This window comes from Coloeus monedula, assembly GCF_965178545.1.
Source record: "Coloeus monedula genome assembly, chromosome: 8".
NCBI lineage: Eukaryota > Metazoa > Chordata > Aves > Passeriformes > Corvidae > Coloeus > Coloeus monedula.
The window spans coordinates 30,892,745-30,909,713 of NC_138788.1; the positions used below are offsets into that span (position 1 = coordinate 30,892,745).

The 16,969-nt window shown below is 40.4% G+C and overlaps 1 protein-coding gene across 9 annotated transcripts in view; it reads right to left on the reverse strand.

The window, feature by feature from the left end:
• Positions 1-16,969, reverse strand: part of ABLIM1 (actin binding LIM protein 1) — a 194,704-nt gene that overhangs the window by 87,584 nt on the left and 90,151 nt on the right. For all 9 annotated transcript variants that reach the window (XM_082286644.1, XM_082286643.1, XM_082286640.1 and 6 more), the window contains 3 exons: positions 13,003-13,137; positions 1,601-1,784; positions 20-129 (listed from right to left, as the gene is read on the reverse strand). In XM_082286644.1, the coding sequence (XP_082142770.1) occupies positions 20-129; positions 1,601-1,784; positions 13,003-13,137 (429 nt within the window). The remainder of the gene's footprint in view (positions 1-19; positions 130-1,600; positions 1,785-13,002; positions 13,138-16,969) is intronic.

The following is a 16,969-nucleotide window of genomic DNA, read 5'->3' on the forward strand; positions in this document are numbered from 1 at the left end:
AAATGAGATGGCAACTTACTGCTTGAGGCAGACAGTTCTCTTGGGCTGGAGGACATCGGCTGAGCACACATCTGACAGAGACAGTCCCTTCCATTAAAGGTAACTCGATCTCCTGGTGGAAATGGACGCCTGGAAAGTTAAAGAGAAAAATTTACTTTTGCAAAGGTTATGCCAGAAATTTTCCTCTGTTCCCCATGCCTTGAGCTTCCTGCCTTCCTCCAGTGCAATCAATATTTTACTGAAACTCAGGCCAAATAGTTTCTGCAATGTGGCCTTGGCAAAGCCAGGCACTGGAAGAAATCCAATCCATGGATGCAAGCAGAGCAGAGGTTAGACTTGCCTTGTATTTTCATTTTAAAAAGATTATCAAACATATCTTATCTAAATAGTAGAGACAGTGAAATCTGCTAAGACACAACAGCTACATTTATGATGGTCTCAGCGTGATGTTGTGGACAGCACAGGATACAGAAGAGAACTCAAAGAATCAGAACTGTTCTTGAGGCTGGTGGAGGAATGTGGAGCTAGTCACTCATAAATGTTAAGAATGTGTGTTAGGCAGAAGTTGACATTGCTGTTAACTCTTATTTGGTGCTTGAACCAGAGGATAAGCAACATTTTGTAACTCCAAATCTTTAATAAGGAGTGTTAGCTGCTGAGTGCAGACCCCTGCCACACCCCACCTCACTCCAAAACTGCTTAGCAAATGAACAACTGCTGATTTCAACAAAACAAAATGTTTCAGGCATTGTTTCCTTTCCACTGCCATCTCTAAGTGGGCCAAAAATAAATCAGCAGCAATACTGAATTTCATTAACCTATTCCAATGACTCATCTTTTGTTCATTCAACATAAAAAAATTGATGCAAGTCAATGTACAGAAAATTGATGTCATGTTTCACACTGTCCCTGGGAAATAAAACTACAACATACACATTATATGATTACCAACATGCAGTAAATTCACACACTATTTAAAAACAGAAAACAATCAAAATTCTTTCAATAGAAAAGGGCTTGAAAAATGTACCAGGCTAAAGGACAAAGTACCTCAACTACTCATCAGAGATAGGGGTTTAAAATGCTACCTTTCTCCTATCCACAGAGCCTTAGCCAACTTCTTTTTACTTGCTGTAGAACTGAAGACTAGTTCTCTTACTGAGGGCAAGAAAGAGTATTTGGGAAGAGGGGTAGTCCCAGTAGTCCCAAAGCTACATGCTCTTACATGATTGTTTGACTGTCCTCAGAACCCAAATGTAGCATCCAGAATTTTGCTTTACTTCATTTCTCCCACCAAGGTGGGCTGATCACCTGAACTCATGTCCATTATCTCAACGTGTAAGCCTCACACTTAATTCTTTCAGACATGAAAGTTACTTTCTGAGAACAGGGAACTACATGTAATACAAAAGCTGTGTCCCTCAAATAAATGAGTGGCATTTTCAAGACTCTTCAAGGCAGACCTGCAGCAGATCTTTTATGACCAAATAAATGCATCCTCAAGGGAAATACATCTTGAGACTTGCGTCTCATGGTGATACCTTTCTTCATGTTTGCCTTGAACTGGGTTCCCACCATGTTATCTAAAGGGTTGACTTACTTGCAAACAGTACAGGCAAAGCAGCTTGGATGGTAAGTTTTCCCCAGGGCTGTCACTACTTCGCCTTCCACGAACTCCCCACAGCCGTTGCAGCGGGTGCCATACATGCGCTGGTAGTCCAAGGTGCAGAGATACTCGCCATTCTTAATGAAAAAGCCTCCTTGTGCCAGGTCACAGCCACACACTGGTAGAAAAAAACAAACCACGCAGATTAGAAAAATATCACTACTAAGGATGTTAGCTGATCAATTGTATCAGTAAAAGGGGGAAGAGCCAGCCAAAGATTTCTGTGACTTGGCAGTTTTCCACTGTAAAATGCCTGTTCACCCAAACCAGAACACATCACAACCCTGTGTTGTGCCTGTTTTGCTTTGAGGAAATATTCAGAGTCCTGCATTGGCATTTCTGGTCAACACAGAGACAGAAAGCAATTCTACCTCTAACAGCCAAACTCCATGAAGAGAAAGTGCCATGGGAGATGGGAGATTGAATTTCACACTGTGCCTTTAGCTTGGATTGAACAAAGAACTTGAAACTACCTATTTAGTGTTCCCCCATATCACCAAAAATTTATACCCAGCTGCTCCCAGGCACTTTGGTTTCAGCCACTCCTCCTGCTCCTCTGTATATTGCTGTATGTGTGTAATTCAGTAAGAGAAACCACTCTTCACAGCAGTCTAGCACATTAACCTAACTCTGCAAGCAATTCCATCTCATCCCCCTTCATAAGATTCAAGTATGTTCAGATCAAATATCAGAAATATTGAATATCAGAAATTCTGATTATTAAGGAAAAATAAATAAGCAGCAAACTAGGTCCCTGCAGTTACACAGTCCTTGAAAAATTAAAATATGAAATACAGCAAGATTGTCAGGGGAACTGGGTTCAATTCATCTTTCTGCCATGAGACCCAAGCACAGTACTCTGCTCAACATTCATTCTTGCCCCTGTTAAAATGGGCTAATATCCTTTTAGTTACCTGCCTTAAAAATTAAAATTGCAAGGCATTTGGGGCAGGGATTGCAAATTTTCTTTGTCTCTTGCCCAGTCCTGGAGGTCTAATGATGGCTGCTGTAACAATAATTAGTAGAACAATAATAAACAGTACTACAATGCAGCTTAGAAGGAAAGCAGTATCAGTACCAGCATTTTTCCGGTTTCACATTTCTGCATAGAACAGTGATAATATTCCATGTGCAAACAAATTAAATTTCACGGTGGCATTAAATCCACAAGCAGCCAAAACTCAATTATCAGTGACTGAGGAGAATTACAAAGAACTACTGTTAAGGCTCTGTTATAGTGCTGCAAAATGTTCCAGGCTGGTTTTTAGGTACACCTCGAGAAAAAAACAAACTCTTTCATTCCTTCTTTTTATTCTATTGATCTCCATTTTGTTTAAAATATTTTTTTCAAACTAATAGTACAATATCCCGTTAAGCAGAAAATACAGGTGACCTCTACACCACAGCCCCTTAGACCCTTCCTGGGTTGGGGACCATGGAGTAATTTTCCACTGAAAGTCCAGAGGCAAAACCTCAGCCTACTTACAATAAGCTTGCTTCTCTAAGTACTTCGGGCAGATCCTTACAATTAAATCATGTAGAAATTGAGAATTCTGCTTTAATGTCTAAGAGATGCTTTAGAAGATGCTAAATTTCCTAAAGAGCCATGGACTACTCGTGTCTGTTGGATTATTTAAATTATAGTCTGTAATTTACCTTGTAGCTCAAACATCCCAGTACATATATTTTTCAGTCTCAAACTGAAGATGCTCAGTGTGCTGCTGGGTCTGCCTCAGAAGCTGCATATATGAACTCTCTGGCTCTTTACTATGATCCCCAGTTCTACCAAAGAGTCACTTTTTGAAGAACTCATTTGGTCATTGCAGCCCCCTTTACCTGCCTAGACAAGGATCTAATAAGCTGGGATGATCAAAACTCACTTTCAATACCACCTCTATTCTATCTTACTCTGAAAATCCAGCTTCAGCATATCATAAAGAGGTGGCAGATCATAGTTTGCAAAAACTACTACAGACTTTGAAGGAAAGGGTTCATGCACTCACAGCTGATCAGGGTCTACCCCCTTTGCATGCATGGCCACAGGGATTCAAGCCTATCAACAAAAATGGGGGCTAAAAATATTTGGCAAGTCTTTTAGAGACAGTAATTGCTATTGTTGAAAAGAAACTCCCTCTACTGCCCTTTTCCTTATGAAGTCTTCTTTCTCTCCAATCTCTAATTCATTTTTCAAATAACCCAGAATGTCTGAGTTAAATTCTCTCACACTGGCAAGCCATGAATTCAGGCCCAAGCAGAACTGCTCATGATGTGAGCCCCCAGCAGGTTCATCATCTTTGGCGTACGCACAGCAGGAAGCACACACCAATCTGCAAGAATTAGAAACAAGCCCTGGCAACCCCACATTACAAGGGATTTTTGCAGTCAATTTAGCACATGTGTTCCTATCACTAATCACAGCTTTAAGCTACATGGGAAAAACAAGGGTCACCCAGACTGTTAACATCCATGGTTGGAAAAACGCTATTCCAGCCGGCTGCTTTCACTTTGAGTCAGAGATCAAATCAGAAAGGATGAACATGACTGTACCCACACTTGGTGTACAACGTGGTGTGTAACAGGGCAGGGATTTGAACAGCCCTTTTTCCTTCTCTTTTCTGCTTTTTGCAACTGTGCAGAAGTCATGGCTCTGACAAGATATCCCCTCAAGCTGACACATATTGCCTTAGCACACTTATTTATGACCACTGTAGAAAAAACACAAAAAAGTTGGGACAAACTGTGATTGTCTTTTATTAAAAAGAAACACCATATGCCCACCACTGTTCCTGCCACAAGCAGCAGAGGCAATGAAGAGAAATCAGCTGTGAACTCTACATATGTACAATACATTCTAATGGTGTCATCTCAGCAACTGCTGTGGTGCACATACCATGTCATCAAAGAAAAATTTATACCTAAATGATGGCAGTTAACTGTAAACATGAAACTATTGGTTCTTTCCTATACTGGTCAGAAGAATTACTTTGAAAGAATTACTTTGTGGTAATAGTGATGCACAAATCACGTTTCAGAGGGAAAAAAGCAAGAGGTCTGTAAACATCCATCACACAGAAATAATTCTACAGAAGAATAACATTTTCCCAAGATCCTTCCTGCTCAATATGATGGAAGAAATTCTGTTTTACATGACCAAAACCCTGAACCAGGATACACTGGGGAGCATTTCTGTTCCCTCAGGTACCACAAGCATAGAGACAAAAAAAGTCACTATTTTTCTTTAAATGATAAAAGAAAACCTTTATCTTCAAAAGCTCCTGGAGGAACTCAGCCTTTCTCTCAGAGTCTGTATATCAAAGAATATTCCAAATAAACCATCCTGCCTCTCTTGTGAATAGAATAAGCTGGAATACAGTTCTACCTCCCACTGTATTGAAAACACCCACCTGCTAGCTTTTTCTGTCTTCAACTACTCTCTGGACCTTCTATTTTGCATCCTTGGAGCACAAAAAGATTGGAGATACTGTCAGGGCTGCTGTCAGCTCCCAAAGCTACAGGGTCTGTTTATGGAAACCTGGGCTGTCCAAGAGCAAGACAGCTCCCTATGCATCCAAGGGACCAGGACCATTCTTAAGCTGAGTCACTTCCAAGCTTTTAATGGTGATGACAAAAATGAAGAAATCAGAGTGTTTCAAAGAGAATGAAAGCAGGCTTTGATCCTACTGAGCATTGTTTAGGATTTCCATAGCTTTATTATCAGGGAAAGTTGAACTCCATGTTGATGTTAAGTAAAAATTGTGTCAGCACTGAAGAAAAAACCACACAAGGAGAGTCTGTGAATGTGGGCTCTCAGTCTGCAGAAGGAGTGCTATTCATTAATAAAATTCTAATGATCTACCTTTTCACCGTGCATTAAATAAGGTGCAAATTCAATTTCCTGTTGGGGTTTTATTTCTTTCTTGTATTTCTCAGCTTCATAGAATAAAGGTGCTGTTTTCAAGCAGGGAAATAGTCATACAACAGTTATTCTTAGGACATAATGGATCTCTTGTTTGAAGGTAGAAAGGAATTTGGAAATGTTTCAGTTTATCACCTACGTCCGAACAAATATACAGAGAAAATCAGTTTTTTTCTTTTCATGTAAGAGTTCAACAAAACCCACATTGATGAAAGAAAGGTTCAAGTTCTTATTAGACTTTAAAGTTTCTGCATTTCAAATGAAGCAAGTCTCTCTCTGTCTTTTACTCCTCTTACCAACACTTTTCTTGATGACATAAGACATTTAAAGAAGGAATATACACCCAAGTATCATCAGAAGAGCACATAAGAACAGTAAATATCAGAAGCTGTGCTGCAGCACTGCCATGGCAGGGAGATTGCAAGGCACCAGTAAGAAATGCATACAGCACTTTGCAAAAGCTGTAACAGAGATCCTGATGTCCATTTGTCACACTCTGGTCACTGGAGATTTTTTTCTGTCATACACCAATGAGAGATGCATTTTGATTGAAGCTATTTGGAACCATATCCAGCATTCCCAGTGGTTCTGGAATTTCTTCTCATTTCAACAGATTGACATTAGAAACAATGCTGGGAAGTCAAACCACATAAATATGGAACAAATACTGGTGACCTTAAAATCTGCTTTGATATCTTGACATCAGGAAGAAGAAAAGTTTAGAAGCTAAAACACCTCCTCAGCAAAAGGCAAGATTGCATTTCTCCCCTCTTCTCCTGAACTGGTCTGAGATCCCTCTTGGCAAGTATCCCTAGCCTCCAGTCAGGCCTTTCTCCTCTTCCCATGAAAAAACCTGACTTCAAGTATCCTGCCTGCACCACTGCTGAGTGCTGCTGTCATTGTGACACAAGTCATTCTCAATGGGCCACTTGAGTGAAACCCCTGGGAATTTAATGCAAGCATTCACTCAACTGAAGCCAAAATTGAATTCTGAGTCTCAGATGAGCTCAGTTTTAACTTATTAACTTCCAAATCAATGCCATGACACTGCCTTCAGTCCTCCAACACTGGAGACAAACAGTGCTGCACAGGGAGCTGTTCCTGTCTGCACCTGACTTGCATGAATTTCTGTCTTTCTAGCAATCCAACAGCCGAGAGCTCATACCTGAGCTCAACAGCAAGCACACAACAGCTGTATGTGGTGTAGCAATGTGACAGCTTCCCCACTTCCCCACTGAAATATCAGTGGTTTGTGCACCAGGATGGAAACAATGGCAGGAATCATTCAAGCATTTAAAACACCTTTCACATTAAACTAAGCACAAGGTGGAGATCAAAGTCATTTACAGGTCTGTGGGAAATGAACCTTGAAGAAAATGCAATCAGTGGAAAAATGTCAAAGTTTAGCCTCGGATGGCTTGAGTGTAACTATCTAGAGAAAAGATTTCTCTAAAAGGATTTTAAATAAACAAACCAGGAATTTAAGGATGGAACAAAACCAAACATCATCCAAGTCAGGCAAATGAAGGATGCACTGACCACAAACCCAAGAAACCTTCTGTATTCTTGTAAGGATGCTCTGACCCACTCATCAGGCACCTGTTAAGCATCCTGCTGCTCCTCTACTTCCAAAGGGATCTGGTAGCTTTTTAAAATCTGGCATGGCATCTGTCAGCATTCATCAATATCAGCCAAGCAGTGCAATTAATTTCATTTCCTGTCAAATGTTTCATCCCTGAAGAGACCTCAAGCCCAACTAAACTAAGATTGGTATCAATCACTTGTCATTAATAGTATTCTAACCCCAATAGAAAAGTAAGGATCCACTTCAGAATGGGAAGACACTGAAGTGAAATACCAGTAGGAATCACTGCAAGAAGAACAGTCTTAAAGACACAGCAGCTATGTCAATGCAGTAATGGCAATTAGTCTCACAGCTGCAACTGAGGTTTGATTTCACATCAAGCTACCTGAATGCATGAATTCACATCTGAATTCTATTCCTTATCATGGGAGACATTTTAACCTCTGTTAGCTTCCCAGAAACAACAAACTCCCGTTTCTAGCTGGATCTTGGTTCAGTGATTCTGAGCTTCAAGTGACCTCATATAATTTCATGATGCTCAGGAAGAAGCACATTCTACCCACACATGTTATCACATCCACACATCACTTTCTGTTCCAGAAGAATTTGTGGAAATGCAGAGATATTTTCAAACACTGCACTGGCTATCTACTACAAGAATGGTCTCATATTTAAACTTTCCATCCACTGACACTGAACTATTTATAGCACTACCCTGCAGCCTGTTTGCAGCCTCCTCCTGCTGCCACTGAAGGAATCTGATGACAGATCAAAGGTCAAAGAACTAATGATTTAAAACACATTCCAACCTGTTGATACAGTGTCTGCTTACATGACCCTGACTTCTTCCCAGTTCTTCAAGGGAGGAAGATCCAGTTCAAAGTCAAAGGATTACAGAGCATCCCAAAATCTAAACTTAGGAAGCCTCCCCCTTCCCTGTCAGGCTCATTAAACTACAGACGATGTAGCCTTGAAAAGTCATCACATAAAAAATGCAGACCTGTGCCTGGAACCCAAACGTACCCTAGAGGATTCTGCAAGTTAAGCTCGAGAGACATCCAACTGAAGGGAGGAAAATTGCCACATTTATTCCATAATTAAGAAACTGCTTTATGTTGATTTATAACAATATTTTAATGGAAGCTAAAAGGTTTTTTTCTGTGGAATACTCTAGGTTTGTGGAATGCTTCCTGGATGCCAAGACTTTGTTTTGCCTTATAATTAGAAAGACTATTAGCAGGTAATAGCCTTTTGATATTTGCTATCACTATAGCATGTGAAACACTGATGCACAGTGAAACATTTTCATCTGACCTTTATGCCACATAATTGTGGATACCCCACTCCTGGAAGTGTTCAAGGCCAGACTGGAGAGAGCTTTGAGAAATGTGGTCTAGTGATTCAGCAACCTGGCCCATGACAGAGGGGCTGGAACTGTATGATTTTAAGGTCTCTTCCACCCCAAACCATTCCATGATTCTGTGATAGTGAGGACTAAAAATCTTAAGGACAGCACCCATATTCTTATGGCAGGATTGCTGATTTATGAGATAAATTTCTGTTTAGTCTACATTACCATAAAAAACCTAACTAAGATTTCCAGTTCATGTTCGACATCATGAACAGGGACGCTCTCTACTATTTGAAACACTCCTACCACAAATACTGCACTATCTTGCTAAGATAATTCAACCAATCTCTAGATGTACCAAAATCAAACTATGTAAACTTTTACATTGTTACTATGAAAGCTTAAAGCTTTTTCTGTTAAGCAATAAGTGTCTTGAAACCAGCTTTTCCCTCTAACCCAAAAGATGAATCACAGGCTTAATAATAAAGCCTTATTATAGCAATTTTGCTGGCCTCAAAGTTTCCTCTGCTAGTACATGCAATAGGGTAAAATGAACTGTAATCAACTGACAATGGTATAAAATTATCATTTGTATCAGATCACAATTTAAATTGAGATATTAAAATCTCTGCTCATGCACATTGTAATTTAGGGCCTGATCCCACACACATTTACATATGGAACAGCTTTGCAGTGAGTAGTCTTAGTTTTCCCAGAAAAGCTATTCATGTATATAGATGCTTACAGGAAAAACTTTTACTTCTTCATAAGCCATTAATTAATTCCTGTTAATGTTAATGTTTATTTGAGACAAACCCAGTGATGTCTCCAGCTCAACCTCCTCATCTAACCTTCCCTCCTTTCAGCCAGCTGCTTCCATTGCCTGGTAAAGATTAACAATTTGCTATGCTAAGAGTAGTGTACTCCTGCTAAAACAGAACTTAAAGCTTATTTATTACACCTGGAGGTAATGCAGAATTCTGTTAGATTTGCATTTTTAACACAAACCAGTGTAAATGCCTAGCAAGGTAAGTGACTTTGTTATAAAAAAGCCAAAGACAACTGCTCTGAATGGTGTTCCTGGAGCTGCACTCCTAAATGTCTCTTATACCTCCCCTGTTCATCATTCCCCTGCTAACTCCAGCTCCGAGTCAGCTGCTGCCTGCCTGAAATTCTTTGCCTATCGGGAGGCCGGCAGAGCTCACCTTCCTGGGGGCAGCCACACCATTTTCAGCTTTTTGTTTTCCCATCAGCTCTTATCTGGAGCCACAAATAGAACCAGCCAGCCCTGCCAGGCAGATAGAAGACACCAGCTGGAGACGTGTGGCTCTCCAAGGCAGAGTCCCAGCTAGCTGCATCTTATCATAGGGGCATGGGAACACGTCTGTCAGTGGAGGTTTTACTTGTCATCTTTGGCAGGAAGCAGCTCCTCTGTTTGTAGAAAGATTCCAGAGAGGGACAGAGCACCGAACTCCTGGGGAGGATGATTGTCTGATCACATTACATGACGCATGAGCGTGTCCTGAGCTGGCTGATGCACATAGAGACCTAAGTCACCATGTTCCTGCAGTGCCACAGCCACCACTGACACACATGCCAAGCAGTCATGGAGTGCCTAAGAGCCTCTGACACAACCTAGGGAAGCAGGACTACAAACATATCAAATACACTTAACAGTATGATGTAAACACAAATTTGAGAGTGTGGATGGCGATAATAAAAAGGAATCTCATACAGAGCAAAGAACAGGATCACAGTGAAACTCTGACTATAGAACTCGTGTGACAGCCTTATGAGGAAATGGATTTTTTCCACATATTCTAAGTCTATGGGTAAAAGTTTAAACACTTCCAGCAGGTATGAAGAAAGACAAGTGTGAGCTTGTTCAAGTCTTTCACGCTGTAGATGTGAGTTGAAATCTCAAGAGCAAAGTTTAGTACACAAAAAAAGAAAACAATAACCAAGCCATCTGTAGATGCAGCTGATACATCCTGGTTCCAGTATCTGTTGGTTTTGCTTCCTAACAACATACTTTATAAACTGAGGGGGATCTAACTCCACCTTCTGTAGAGTTGCAGTCATGTCAAATTAAAAACCCATCAGACTAAGAGGGAAAAGACCCACTCACTCTAACAGCTGTGTCCCACTTGTACAAACCATATGGTCAGACAACAGGCAATGTGAGTAAATAACTGTATGGCTTAAACAAAAACTGCACTCACTTAAATAACAGATGCTAACAGCAAACAAGATCTGCAGCTCAGGTAAAAGATTCAAAACAGGACCTGGAGCAACCTCCCATACAAACCCCTTTCTTCTCTCTCTGTGAAAGACAAATGAACTCTAAAAAGATAACACTCACTTGCTGGCAAATCCAACTAATAAGGCACAGACTGAATGAACAGCATGAGAAAAGTCTCTAACATTCAGCTCTGGCCCTCTCAGTTCAAACTGGATTTACTTTCCTCAGTTTCCTTAACAAGTTAATGGCAATAATCATAGTTTCATTTCCCCCAGCAAGAGTTATTTCTATAGCTCATCCTTTTCTGGTGATCTTCATGCAAGCACTCATAAGGTCAACAACATTATAGAATCTTTAACTGTCATCAGATTGGAAATATTTCCATAAACAGAAGCCACAATAAGTTTAGACATTCCTCTAGGGAAGGAAAGAGCAAAAACCAAAAAAGTGTAATAGTAAATCCAGTCTTGCAACAGAAAAGTCAAAGCACAAAAGCAGCTTATGAGTAAGTAACTAAAACACCAGTGAAAGAAGAAACTAGACCTCACCCCTCCTAAAAAAAGCAAGATTAATGTGGTGCATTCATCAGGACAACAATTCCAAACCCCTGCTCCATCTGCCACCTTCTTTATCAGGAGGTCCTGAGGACACTGTTTGCTGCCTGGTCTGAATTACCATTCTCCTTTGTGACTCAAAGAGTCCCAGGCAGCCTGATGCTGAAAATATCCTAATCCAGTATCTTCTGTAAATTGAGACCACTACTCACTATGGACAGGAACAAGAAAATAAATAAATAGTTGCTGGTTTTAAACTGCTCAGGGATTATATGGCCTCAAGTGCTGCTTGAAATACAGCAACTGTAATAGAGAAAGAGATACGCATTTCGCCAAGCATTCCAGAAACAGTGCAGATAGTGCTCCTTGCTGCCCTCTAGGATGGGCTGATGCCACTCCGGGTTTGGCCCAGACAAAAAATGTTAACATCTAGGAGAAAAGTAAGCATTTTTTTGAGTTATCTAGCTGTATTTAACCAAAAACCACAGGTAACAAACAGAATTTATTAGATTCTAGACACTGATTTTTCAGCATACAAATAAGTGACCTTTTAAAGAAAACCTTTAGTAACATAGGAAAACAACTCTTTCTATTTTCTGCTATATTTCATATATTCAGGAAGCGGAAGAACAGAGCAACCACACAACTATTCCACCCACATTTGGAACATGAAAAATATAACTGAAACTCAGGAACTGGGTTGGAAGCACTTTTCAAAGTCTGAATCTGCAGTATACATGCTAGATATGGACTTTCAGAAGAGATAACTTAGGTTTAATAGAAATGAAAAACTGATCAGTGGTACTGATTCTGCTGCTGTGTTTTAGTTGCCCAGTTACTCTGATTAATTCCAGCACCTTTCTCCGTGTTTGCCACCAGCTTTGCCACATTCACCTGTAGCCTGAATCCCTTTCTGTGCTGTATCTACCCCGTGCTAGGCTGGGACTGACTCTGGCAGACAGTTGTTTGCACATGGGCTTATGTATTTCTACTTACTCTCAGCTTTCATCCTACGTTCTGTGGTTACTCAATTCAGCCAACTCTGCATTGTTGTTCATTAAACAGAAACTCTATGAAGGAGCCACAGTTGCCTCCTGCTCCACAACACCCATCTTCAAAGGCAATGAATTCACAAAGCATAGTTTTACAATTATTTAACGCTTCATGAAACCTCTGTTTTGTAAAAAAACCACAGTGAGTTCTTTGTTGTGGTCACAGAGGGTTCAGTGGCATGAGCTGGAGTTGCTGAGAGCCCCTCAGATCCTCTCTCTCTGGAATGGGCAGCACTATCCCCATTCCCAAGGCAGCTCCACGGCATAAAGCATTAGAACACCTTTGCAGAACCTTTTTGGTGGGTTTTTTGAAAGCAGGTACTTTCAGCAGTCAATTGAGAACAAAGGACCTTAATTTTCATAACTATCCCTAATGAAAGGCAGTCTTGCTATGAAGAGTTTTTAAAAAAATTTCCAGATCCTTGAAAAAGCACTTAGAACAAAAACTACAAAAAGACAGAATTTTCCTAAGTATCAGCACCTTTCTTTACCCTTCCCATCTTCAAAACCTTCAGGTACTGAGCAAAGAGAGTATTAGTAATCGCTTGATGGCAGGAAGCACAACCTCCCGTCAGTGGTTCAAGGCACATTTGCACAAATGGACTAATTTCTAACAGATAATTATGAAGGTTTTACCTTTGCAGGTGAAGCATTTGATGTGGAAGTGTCTGGCTTGAACACGGAGCACTTCACCTTTACAAGGCTCCCCACACTTGTGGCAGTGGATGACCGGCTTTTCAGAGGGGTGGTGGGGCTCCTGAGGATGGGCCACTGTAAAGCAAACAAACAAAAAATATTTCAACCCAAACAAAAAGAATATTTTCTCCTATACAAAACTCTGTGTTCTGAGACACTTTTCATCACAATACTAATTATTATCACCGTTTTATTTAAATAGTCTTTTCATAAACCAATAGTTTAAAACATTCACATCAACTACTACGTCTTTCCACTGAGGCTGCTACAGAAAGAGGAGGAAAAACTCCCTACACAGTGTCAGTCCCACAGTGTTTCAGAATGCCTGCCATTTTCTTTCTAAGAACATGAGTGTGTGCAAATCACTGGATGAGCACACAAGGAAACAAAAACTGAGCTGATTTAATCCAAGAAAGAATATAATCCAAGCAAAAAAGATTGAAGGAAAGCAATTCTGAATCAAGTTCTGGGAAACCAGATGAACAAGATAGTCTGTATGCAAATGACTACACTAAAAATAAATTACAAACATCTCCTTTTTGCTACAGCAGATACCTAATGCAGAGAAAGAACTCCTGAAGAGAAAAGACGCTAATATTATTTGTCTCTACTCCCATCAATTCTAGCAGAAATTACTCTCTGCATGCAAATTAGAGATACTATGTGTAGGCAGAAACTACCCATGTATTTGCAATATTGTCAGGGAGACACAATTCCAGGTAGAGTTAATCAGCTATCCAACCACCCTTAGCAGAGCTTGGATAGGAACAGGAAAAGTTTGTGGATTTCACTGTCGTAATAGAAGTTTAATTGCTCCACATTTGGCTTCTGTAAAACATGTTTAGCTTTCTCTTCAGATGTGGCAGCTTGGGGCCCTAATAGAAGTGCACAGGTATAAGCTGGAGCAAGATTTAATCTCAACTGTACTGTTTGAAGTGGAAAGTACTACCCAGAATGTTCCCAAACAAACCTATGTTCCTTCAATTCTCCCTCCCACATCCCATTCTAGCAGTAGAAAGCTTTCCTCCTTGTAATACTGTTCTCAAACTAGTGGTGCTCATCAGAACATTTCAGAGAAAACATACCTCTACCCACGCCTCTGTCTTTACATTACCTACCATTCCTGTCCTACTTTTCCTGGCCTGCAAAGGACTGAGTGCTGATACATCACTCTCACTGTCTCTGGGAAACATCTTCATTATTTTATCTCAGAGTTTTCTCGAGATCTTTTCCTTTTCTGATCAGTTCCTGGCATCACTCCAGCCAGGACTACGCTGTTTTCCAGATTACTGCTTATGCAGCAGTGTAACAGATACCTTGCTCATATTCACTGCACCAGATTCCTCCCCTTCTTCAATGGATTTCTAAGGAAAAAGCACCAAGTCTCCATGAAGTCCTTTTATATTACTCTCCTTTATAAATGCCTTACTGAAGAAATGCTGCTATCATTTTGCATTACATAAATACAAGATTAATAATAAAAAAGCCAAATATGTGTTTAGGGGAGAAACAGCATCAGAACAGAGAATAGCAAATATTCTAAACAATTTCTCTTATGCATCCAGCCAAACTAATACGGTAACTGTTATTTAGTTCCTGCTGTCACCACTCACATCTCCCACCCCAAACTTCAAAGAAAATGGCTGAATTCTTCTCTACTCAAGCTCAAAGTTCTTAATATCTTCTTCTCTGGTAGCCTCACTTAAACTATTTCCCCAGAGCAGTTATTCAGCCCATCCTGGTGAACAGAATTCAGCTGGTAATGCCAACCAGTATTTCAATTAGCAGCTCCAGTGAAGTAAAAGCTCACTGAATGCCTTACCTTGGGTGAACCTCATCTAATAGTCTGCAATGCAATACTACTTCTGGAGTGGCAGTTATTATTCTTACAAACAAAACTATTAACTGGCAGCCAATGACACACATAGGAAAGAAGAAAAGAAAGAAGGAAAGGAAGAAAGAATGAGAGACAAACATAGAGATAAGTGCAAACAAATTAAATTATTATGAGCAAAATTCCCTCTCAAATCCAGGCACCCTGAAATGGGCCTGGTGTCAGCTGAAGAAAAGTTCACAGTATGGACTTTTAAAGTTGCTCACAAGAGGAACTGGATCAAGGATTTGGGAAAACGTTGCCTAGGATTTATACAGTGCAATGTGAAATCTGTACCTGCAACATTCTGCTTTTTCCACCTCACTTGTGCAGGACACCCTGACATTTTGCATACCAAGTTCCAGATCTTCTGGTATTGATCTGTAACAAAAGCCTTTGCTCTTTACAAGACAGTCAATAACTGTTTTCAACACTGGTCCAATGATGCACCTTCTTTCCAGTTCTGCCTTTTAAGCCATTTAAATTAATACAAATACTGTTAGTTGGTGTTTCCAGGCTGATCTCTTAAGTGAAGCTAATTATGGGCCTTGTCTTACTGGCCTCCATTTGGCATTGTAGGTCAAAACTGAGTAATTGACTTTGGCCCTCCTGTAAGGAATTGCTTGTAAGCTTTTTCCTTTGGATATATGCAATACACACAAGGCTTTTCAGTGGCAGAGGTGACTATAAAAAATACTATAAAAAAAACTATAAAAATAGTTACCAGTGAGGACAGAACAGGGAATTAAAGAAAAAGAAAGAGAAATACCTTTACAAGCAGCTTATTGAAATGTTTCTGACTGAAGTCCAGCCAGCTCACTGGACATGTCAACTGTAAGCTGCTCTGGGTCTGAAAAGGTGAGTCAGGAGCTGGGTTCAGGGATTTCACACCTCGAGAGAGTCCATATTTCAGGCTCTGCCTGCACCAACCCTCCCCACATCAACTACAGGATATCTTCTCAGGCATCATGGACTGCATATGATGCAATAAGGCAACTCTAGATCATGTCTAAGACAATTACAACAAACTCCAGACAGTATAATCAGTGATAGGACATTAATTAAGAATCCAGATAACCCAGAGTCCAACGACTGCTCCACGACAGATATCTGGGCTCTTTGGATGACATCCCCTAACCCGAAAGGAATGAAGCCATACAGTTGAGTTCAGCTAAGTCACTGAGCCTGGGACTTAGCAGCTTAAAATTAAGTTATCTGAAGGTTTTAGTTTCTCTCTGTCTTCAGTGTCTGTGACCGGGTGCAACAGCACTGTTAACCTCAGCCTACTGTGAGAATAAATACGGTGACAAGGTTCCCAGGTACTGGGATGGAAAGAGTCACAGAAGCACCGAAGAGACTCACTCACGTTCTTGGTTCAGTACCAGGGCTCAGAATTGTCTTCACACCACAAAGTGCATGCTCACAGCATGGGTGTGGAACATAACCACAGGTTGTGTTTGCCAGTTCCAATGCATGGATGTGAACTGACACCTGTCTCCACACAAAGCCTGTCAGATCCCAGTTTAGCCCAACCAGTAGGACAAGGTGCATGGGTGCTTTTGTGCAAGACTGCTGGGCACTGCCTGAAGACTTTTTTTTAAATTAATGAACAAAATCTCTGGTCAGAGATATACAAAGAAGAACTTTTCAAGACAAGGTAGGCTGACTTCCACTCCTGCTTTCAAGACCAGCTTAAATGAATAATCAATGAATAATTAATGCTTTCTTAAACTCATTTAGGTTTCAAATAAGACAAATCGATGTCCCATTAAATATCCCATTTACCCAGAGTAACACATACACTGACTGGGACAACTGGGAAGTCTGGATTACATAATTTAAGTCAGGGAGAAATAAAAAGAATAGAAAAAAAAAATCAATAGCACCTTCATCTGTGAGGAAAACAGTCTTTGTCACTGGAGTGTTGCTTTGTGCTCACATCGCTCTGCAGACATATCAACATTATTTTTGTCATTCCTTATGTTTCCTTGTGAATCATGCAATGTTGATTTCATTACGTTTTGCAACTGCACT